Consider the following 9384-nt stretch of genomic DNA (forward strand, 5'->3'; position numbering starts at 1 on the left):
GCTTTTCAACCATGCTTCAACAGAATAAAAAATAAATAAAAATCAAACTAATGAAACAAGCTTAGACAGAAATGATGATACCCTTAAATATTTTGTTGTGCAACCTTTTGAGTCAATAACTGCAATCAAACGATTCCTGTAGCTGTCAATGAGACTTCTGCTCCTCTCAGCAGGTATTTGTTCCACTCCTCATGAGCAAACTGCTCCAGTTGTCTCAGGTTTGAAGGGTGCCTTTTCCAGATGGCATGTTTCAGCTGCTTCCAAAGATGCTCAATAAGATTTAGGTCAGGGCTCATAGAGGGACACTTCAGAACAGTCCAGTGTTTTCCTCTTAGCCATTCTGGGGTATTTTTAGCTGTTTTGTGTCATTATCCTGTTGCAAGACCCATGACCTGCGACTGAGACCAAGCTTTCTGACACTGGGCAGCAAATTTCTCTCTATAAACCCTAAATAGTCTTGAGATTTCATTGTACCCTGCACAGATTCAAGACCCCCCCCCTGTGCCAGATGCAGCGAAGCAGCCCCAGAACATAACAGAGCCTCCTCCATGTTTCACAGTAGGGACAGTGTTCTTTTCTTCATATGCTTCATTTTCCCCTCTGTGAACACACAGCTGATGTTGCCAAAAAGTTCTGTTTTTGTCTCACCTGTCCAGAGGACATACTCCCAGAAACTTTGTGGCTTGTCAACATGTAGTTTGGCAAATTCCAGTCTGGCTTCTTTATGATTTGKTGTCCTCTTTGGTCATCTCCTATTAAGTCCACCTTGGCTCAAACAACGATGGATGGTGTGAAGATTATTTTTGAGTGAATCTATTTATTTGAGAAAAAGGGGCAGATATAATACATTTTTTCTTCTTCTTCCTCTTCTTTATTATTTTTGTCAGATTCTAGTTATTTCTGTGATTGTGGGTTTTTCTTTCATTAAACGAGGGGTACCAACAATTCTGTCAATTTGTGTATGTGGAGGCCTATAGGTCCATTCAGTTATCCACTCCCACTACTGTGCGTTCACAAGATGCTAATGCTGCAAAATTGCCAGACACAATTCACTTTCTACGAACAAGAGCAACAAAAAAACGAAACAACAGTGACAACTTATTTGAGGGAGGTTATCATGAACCTGTCAGAAACATGTCACGTATCATGAACAACGTCATGACTGTTTTCACAGTCTTTAGGTTTTATAAAGTCTGCATCATGAACAGTGTCAGCTTTTACGTTACGTGACAAAACTTTTGTTCTGCTACTTCCATTCAGCAGCCTCTTTGCACACAAAGTGTAAAAACATGCAGAAGGTTGTCTGAGCTTTTGGCACCAGCTCCAAAAATCCTTCCATCGCTACTCACCTCCACCTCCTCTAGTCTTACAACATCCTCCACTGCCAGCTCCGCTAACTGTTGGGAGTGGAGATTATTCCCAAGAACCAGTCACCAACAGGAAGTGATTTTTATTTAGCAATAATGCAGCGCTCCGCTGATTCACTCCTCTCCTCCTCGTCCAGTAAACACCGGCAGTCGTAACTAGAAGTTTGTTATCTTTCCCTCAACATCAGTCGCTCCAAAAGCTCCACTTCCTTCTCTCCCTCCACCTGCCCTGGATYTGAATCAAAGTTTTGYCAAGGCCTCAGGTGCGCTCTCACCCTATTTCTGCATGTCTAGTAGGCTGTAAGAGCCAGAGAAACATCTGTTAAATCTCTGAGCAAATCTGATTCTCCTCAAAAAAAAAAAAAAAGGTGAGGTACACCATCAGTCCTGCAAACTAGAAGATTAGAAACACACATCTCTGTTTCTGCCCATTATTTTACTAACTCTTTCTGAGGTCAGTGCGGTGTACACTTGCACTGACCTTTGGCGCTGGAGTGTGCGCGGGGAGGCTGTGGTGGCATCATGGCTGTGGGATTTCTCACTGGACAGGGGCTGCTGGGACGTGGGTTGGGAAAGTGATGACTGCTTCACGGCGGATGTGCTCACCTGTAACACAACAAGTCAGGATTGCTGCATCAACACAACTTTCAGACAAACAGACACACTACAACCCAGCACGACTGCTACAAACATATTAAGAAAACAATACAGCAATGGATAGTTTCATTTACTTGAATATAAATATTCTAGTGTTGATTAAATTATTTCATATTGGTGCCCATGATTGATGTTCACGTAAAACCTGTAGAAAATTGTTTCAAGACAAAAATGTCCAAATGTTGACTAAAGACTATGTGCATCCTTGTCAAAGATTGTGAATTTTTGCATCTTACTTTTGACTGTGACAGAACAGGCTGTGAGCTGAGCAGGGACTTTAGAGAGCCAACGTTGGTCTGTGGTGTGCCGATCCTCGGAGAGACGTAGGACCTTGGCGACGACGCGTCTGATGTTAAAGACATCGGTGACTGATTTGATTGCTGAGCTGTTGAGGGGAAGAAAAAAMCCCAACAATTTAAGAAACCAGTGGAATCTACTCAGTTTTAGAAAACTGAAAAAATGCCMATGCATTGACCGTTCGGCACATAAATGCTTCTTGATTTACCTTGGTTGGACAGCTGAGCAGCTTGAGACAGAATAGTAGTGATGTTGAAAGCTGATGGTCCTGCTGTGAGGATTTTGTGGAGCATTGACTGTAAGGAAGCTTGTGTGACAGCAGCTGTGAGAACTACAGAAAAAATAAATAAAACAAAACACACTGTTAGACCTGTGTTCAGGGTGTACCCCACCTCTCACTCAATGACTGCTGCATTTAGGCAACAGCTCCACAAAACCATGAACAGGAACAGGTATGTACAGAAAACAGATGGACAGATGAACAGCTAGTCTCTAACCAGAATACCCCTCAAGACCTCAGTATTACTTTAAAACCACAAACACTTCTGTCAGAAATACTTACACTTTGCATGAAGACTCAGATTTGAATAAAACTGTCTGAAAGYCAGTTTAAAATGTTTTAGATTTTTTATTCTGCAGTCACGAGGACATTAGGACTTTTCATGTTCTGATTAGTTTCTGTGAGAACAACATAATCCAAAGCKGACTGTTCACACAAACAAATGTTTTGAGAAATGTGCAATATGCTAAATGTATATAAAAAAGCCATGATTTGCAAGTAATCTAAAATTTGCATTCAATGAGAGAAAATAAAAACAAGTAACTGACTGGTGGCTGATTAATGAAACTGTACCACTGAGATGCACAACTGATAAACTTAGCATTTAATTAATGCCTGTGAAAGATTATGCACCAATTCATCAAAAACAGAACRAAACAAGCAGTATAGAAAAGAAGGTCAAACAAAGCAGGTACACTAAATCTGAACCTATTGAGGAATAAAAATTAAATGCAAAACAGAAGGTATGTTTGGGCAATGCAAGAAAATCACATTACTTTAAGAAATATTGACTTTTAAATGTTCTGCTCTTACCTTATCTATTTAGTGCTGTGAGAAAACTTTTGGTGTGAACTGRCAGTCTATAAATAAACTGAACGTCTCAGGAAATTCACACTATGGTCAGACYGCAATGCTGAGAGAAATTACAAAAGCCCAAAAGCTCCATCTGACTCTACAGGTTTCAGTTAACAGGTTAAAAATTAAAGGCCAAGATGGGACAATTAGAAAAAGACTAAAGCATTTTGGTTTGTTTGGAAAGGTTGCAGGAGAAAAGCACTACTAAAGAAAAGGGCAAAATGACAAGTTTGTAAAGTTTTATCTAAATAAATAAACAGAATTCTGGAATAATGTCCTCTGTACAGATAAGACCAAAGTAGCAATGTTTTTTACCCAAACAATATGACAGCGCAAACACTTCATACCATCTGTCAAGCACAATAGTGGAGGGGTGATCATATGGGCTTGTTTTAGWACCACAGAACCTGGGCCTCATGTAGAGGGTCTATGCACACTAAAAGGTGACATGCAATATTTTCCAATCAAAGGTTTGAATGTATCAATAACACCAGCACCAAGCCAATGGCAGCCTGCATACAGGTTTCCACAGGTTCTTAAATGTTCACAACACTTAAGAGGGTAAAAAGGGAAACAGTTAATGATGTCAAACTATTATTGGACACACCGGAGGGATTACTATGGAAGGATTTTTTTCTTTTCACAACTACCTATATCTGACTCTGAAAGTCAGAGCTTTTAGTGGCGGAGGCTCTGTTAAAGAGCGACAAGATAACCCACCATGGTAACAGACTCAATTAACTGTCAGTACGAAGCACAACCCGTTCACASTTTCTGTTCTTAATAATCTCACAGACTGAAAAATTAGAAACATTAAACTTTCATCACAGTTCTATCTGCTGCCGTAAGCGCATTGTTTGTGTACATGTTAATTCCTTGACTTAGGTCTAGGCCAAGTTTCAGTAGGAAACCCTCAAGTATTTGTACATGAGGCCCCTGGGCACCATGCAGTCATAGAACCAATCATGAACTCCTCTTTAGACCAAAGTATTTTTGAGTCAGATGATATTTACGGCTGGGCGATACGGACAAAAAAATTAAATAAAATCAATGCATTTTTTCATTTGCCGATATCGATAATCTGACAATATCTTTCGTCCTTCTTGGTGATATGCTGACATTAGCCTGGATTCTGTGGCTCTTGATACATCACAAAGACTTGCTGTCTTGGTCACAGATGCAYCAGCAAGATGTGCACCAACAATTTGTCCTCTTTTGAACTCTGGTATGTCACCCATAATGTTGTGTGCACTGCAATATTTTGAGCAAAACTGTGCTCTTACCCTGCTAATTGAACCTCCACACTCTGATCTTACTGGTGCAATGTGCAATTAATGAAGATTGTGGCCAACAGGCCACAATCTATTCAATTMAATTTAGCCATGAAACCTCCCACACTAAAATGACAGGTGTTYCAGTTTCATTGTCTAAGCCCTGTAGTATCTAATGCAAAAATTATTCAGGCGAGAATGGAAAAAAAAAGTTCCATCCTTAAAATCTCTAAAACCATAGCAGTTGTTTTAATATTTACACTTCTGATGAAATCTCCCAAAAGTTAGCTTTATTTTGATATTAAGATTTTCAAGTGGCGTTTATCAATTCTGAGATACACTCGRTTACATTTCAGCATGGTATTTTGAGTAAAGTCATCAAGAAAACCTCGTAGGGCTTAAGAAGTTAAAATAAAAATGTTAAATATTAACAAAAAAAATTCTGTTTGTTTTTCAATTACCGTTTTAAATATAATTTATAACAATATAATGAAAGGTCTTTCGCCATGCTCATCTTTCTGATCTGTTACGTTTTAGATTTGAAAATAAAGGAAATTTTTAAGTGCCCACTGCTGTGAGCCACCTACATCCCAACCTGGCTCCAGTATGCCTACATTTTAAGACAGGTGTACAAAAAAAAACAACACTTGTCAACCACTTAAAAATGCAGTTAGGTGATCAGAATCTGATAGCTATAACTTTGTTGACACTGAAATGCTGTGGACTTTCTTACTATAGAGCCTTAATGAAAACAGAAAAGGGAATTAAAGCACATTTATTCATTGAGTTTATTTATTTATAAATTTACTGTCCTGTTTTTCGATATTTACATGATGTCTTTATTTTTTGACAAAAAYGTCTTTGATTTTGCTACAACCACCCATCTCTCTGGTTTGTTGTTGTTCTGGGTTTGTTCCTGCTCTCAGAACTAAACTTGTAAGAACCACCCAGGAAACTACAGGTGGCAGTTCTCCTGAGGTTAGTGGCAGTCAGAGTTTGTTCAGTCTGAAGCTAGCATAGCAATGGACAAGTTTGTGACCAAAAAGTTTAAATGAACCAACCAGCAGCSTATGGAGGACCACTGTGTAAAAAACTCTTGGCCAAGTAAAAGGAAGTTTGAGGCAGCATACATTAAGTATGGCTTTACAGCTATTCAATAGCGAATTAAAGTGAGAAAAAAAAAACATTCTAAAAAGTTGATATTTCTTTACATATATTGATGTATTTTATCGTCAACTTGCAAGGGGGTCCTCGGCCAGAAGCTAAAGTTGCTTGGKGGGCCATGGCATGGAAAAGTTTGGGAACCTCTGCTCTARAGAACACGGTGATTGTYTCCAGGATAATGAGGTGAGGGTAAACGTTTATGCTCATCAGTGAACAAATCTGACTCCCAGCGTACACGCACTCAACTCAGTTCGGGCTCGGTTTGCACTTTGGGTAGCATGAAGTGYGTGCATTCTCGTCAGAGGTGGAGGTGTTTATACCGGGTGCTAACGTTATTGTAGTATTTTCCATGTGGCAGAACACGTCATAACTTGTTAAATGTTGTAGAATAGGAGAGCAAAAGCATGACAAACTAACAAACTGTTTGAATGTTGCACGTCGCGCTCAGCCTTTGCACGAGAAGCTTGGTCATATGTGCAAAGTTGGACATACCTGTTGGATAATGKCACTCTGAGCACAAATATTTAATATAAAGTTAGGTTTTAGAGACCAAAGTTCCAGGAGTGAAGTGAGCGAGGAGAGGAGAGGTTTACTCACTCAGGAGATCTGCCGYTCCTGCTGGCCCGCTCTGCTCTCATTGGATAAAAGTGCTCTGGGGTTTGTTTGGTTTGTTGAAAGTAGCATCCCATTTGGAGCAGACTGGGCGGCTTTAACAAGACCACAACAAAAAACAACCAGAGTTCTCCCCCCCTATTTACAGATGACGGAAATCCGTCCTGGCCATGTTCAAGGTTACGAAAATCTGTCGTGGTGACGGAGAACTTCAAGCCCCGTGGTTTTGACTGCTGCAAGTCCAAGACTGAATTTCTGCCCGCTGTTTAGTTCAGTTGCCACCGACCTCAGTCACATGACTGAATCCTGCCCACTGATTGGTTTCTGTGGCAAATATTCTGCGAATGGAGACTTATATCACCACCGTATTTGTTGTTTTTTCGTGACAGTATGAATACTCGATAATGTAAAATTGCATATCTTCAAAGCAACATGGACGATAATATCGTCTGCGATATATGTCACCCACCTCTAGTAATGAATTATTGCTACTTAATGTGGCCAGAAAAATATCCTGTCAYCAACTCATTTTCTTCATCATTTTATTTAGGTACACATGACAGGGCCACATAGAGACATATCAAATTTTGTTATTATATGGGCACATGTAGTTATGACAATATATAGGCATTTTCACTTTTTCACATCCCCCACATCTCATATCTGTTAGAGAATTAAACATATTAAGAATTGTAATTAACAGCTCAGCCTCACTGTGATGTGTCTGTTTCTGCAGCAGTGTTGAGGGATGTTGGCAAAAATCACAAATATGGCATTTAGCCAACTATGACTAATAYGATGATTAATAGATGACAACTGCACTTGTAYGTTTGACTCTAAATCAGTTAGCATGTGTTCTAAATTATACCTACACATCAGTCTAACTTCTTCATTTTAAACAGGCTGGAATAGTAAGCTGTGATTTAAACCTACCTTTTCCACAATGTGCAGTGGCAACACAGCATGCCACAGACTCAGACAAAAATCATATCACACAGTCCTAACTGGAGTAATTACAAAGTGGAAAATATTAATTTTTGACAGTTTTTCTGACAATTAATTATATACAGCACAGTTTTGCACAACTCTAATCTGCACACAGTGCGTGTAACTAACATCTGATCACAAAGACATTTTGGAGTATATACATTTAACTACCAGATGTGAATCTGCTCATTCAAAAATGTCCACTGGCAGTGGAAAGCACGAGATGGAGGTTAGTAGCAGTCTGTACAGAATTTCACAGTCATTTTACTGTTTGCTCAGCAAAAACACAGGCCTGCTACCAGATGTGCCTGCAATCAGCTGAATATGCACCAGTCTGGCTGATGTGGAAGGATTAAAAATGKACCAAAACATTTTTTTTCTTCCAAAACACCAGCAATGAAAAATAAAGAACTAAGATGATTTCAAGTATGATGTATGTAACCAGTGCTAATATACCAGAGGCACTGCAGTCAGCTAGATACAGAAACAGGCCAAAAGCAACAAACCAAGTGCACCTCGCAGCCATTTTTCTTCTTACCTTCGTTGATTTTTGACATATCCACACTAGCATTGTTGAGCTGCAGGGCCGTCTGAAGGGCCGGGAGAAGCTGGCGAAGCAGAGTGGGGTCCTGGAGAATTGGAGGAGTCGAGGACTGAAGAACTGGGGAGACAGGCACGGTGGAAGCAGACGATCCAGGTGGGCCTGATGATGGGTTCAAGCTCCCTGAACTAGAGGAAGAGGACTGGGACTGTGTGCCAAGAGCTGCTGGAGGCTTTTCCATCTGGACTGACTCTACAGTTACAGAAAGAGAAAAAGGTGACATCACAAATGAAACTGTGAATTTAGAAAGATTGTCCCTCACTTCACCATACATTTATATATTTATTTTACATGGTTAAAAGTTTAATTTCAAACTATTTCATACGAAACAAGAGAAACGGCATTTGTTTTTACTGAAATCCATAACGAACTGGATAAAAAAAACAAGAGTGTTGAAAAAAAAGTTTTACTCAATCTTAGATCGATTTAATTTAAATATGGGAAAATAGATTCATTGGGCATGAGATCAATCTTTCCCCATGGTGTCTTGACCGAGGCCTGTTTCCTTGTTTTGTGTCACTCCTGGCTTGCCGTGTGTTTACATCCGGTTGATGTTCAGTTCTAACATTAGCTTCTGACAAGTCTAGGGCAAAACCAAAAAACAATGAATCACTAACATTATCAGCTGACTCTGCAGAATTTAAAGATAACAAAGACCATGACGACTTTTGTTTGCAAAGATTTGCACTCGTACGCTGAAGTGGAAAACGCAGCAGGCTTCAAGCAGCTCATTCAGGTGCTTGAACCAAAACTACGGTATGTAAACATCTAACTGAAACTGTTCTCCTCGGCATGTATAAACGTGTGAAAGATGATGCTCTAACAAAATCGTTTCGTTTGTTAACACTATTATTATTTTTAAACTTCAGAAATGTCTTAATGAAATTCAGTGATGAAATGTTGCAGTTGTATCATTTTTTTCTTTTTGTTTGGATAAGTGTTGATCATAAGATAACAGAAACATTACAAATATCAGGGTTCCCACACCTTGGACAACATCAAATTCAAGGATCTTAGTTGAAAACTCAGTTGAAAATTATTCATTGTATCGTAGAGACCGTACTGATAGGCTTGGAGGTGGTGTTGCAGTTTATGTTCACAAGAAATACTCACATTCTGTAATAGAATTGTCAACTGAGTCTGAATCTCTGCAATTGGAAATCAAGTTTACAAATAACCTTTCAGTAACGGTTGTTGTTACTTATAAACCTCCAGCCTTCAACTAATTATTTAGCACAGCTCACTGACATTATAAAAGGCATAAAATCAAAAGAGTTTGTGATTCTTGGTGAT

At 39.4% G+C, this 9384-nt stretch overlaps 1 protein-coding gene across 2 annotated transcripts in view; it reads right to left on the reverse strand.

Annotated features, from left to right (window-relative positions):
- waca (WW domain containing adaptor with coiled-coil a) overlaps nucleotides 1-9384 on the reverse strand; it is a 34597-nt gene that overhangs the window by 2460 nt on the left and 22753 nt on the right. Inside the window, exons 7-10 of one of the 2 annotated variants that reach the window (XM_014018828.1) lie at nucleotides 8029-8283; nucleotides 2530-2652; nucleotides 2261-2409; nucleotides 1843-1973 (exon numbers count right to left, since the gene is read on the reverse strand). In XM_014018828.1, the coding sequence (XP_013874282.1) occupies nucleotides 1843-1973; nucleotides 2261-2409; nucleotides 2530-2652; nucleotides 8029-8283 (658 nt within the window). The remainder of the gene's footprint in view (nucleotides 1-1842; nucleotides 1974-2260; nucleotides 2410-2529; nucleotides 2653-8028; nucleotides 8284-9384) is intronic. The other variant, XM_014018829.1, reaches the window with a different exon arrangement.

The sequence above is a fragment of the Austrofundulus limnaeus genome, unplaced genomic scaffold (genome assembly GCF_001266775.1).
Source record: "Austrofundulus limnaeus strain Quisiro unplaced genomic scaffold, Austrofundulus_limnaeus-1.0 Scaffold203, whole genome shotgun sequence".
Classification (NCBI taxonomy): domain Eukaryota; kingdom Metazoa; phylum Chordata; class Actinopteri; order Cyprinodontiformes; family Rivulidae; genus Austrofundulus; species Austrofundulus limnaeus.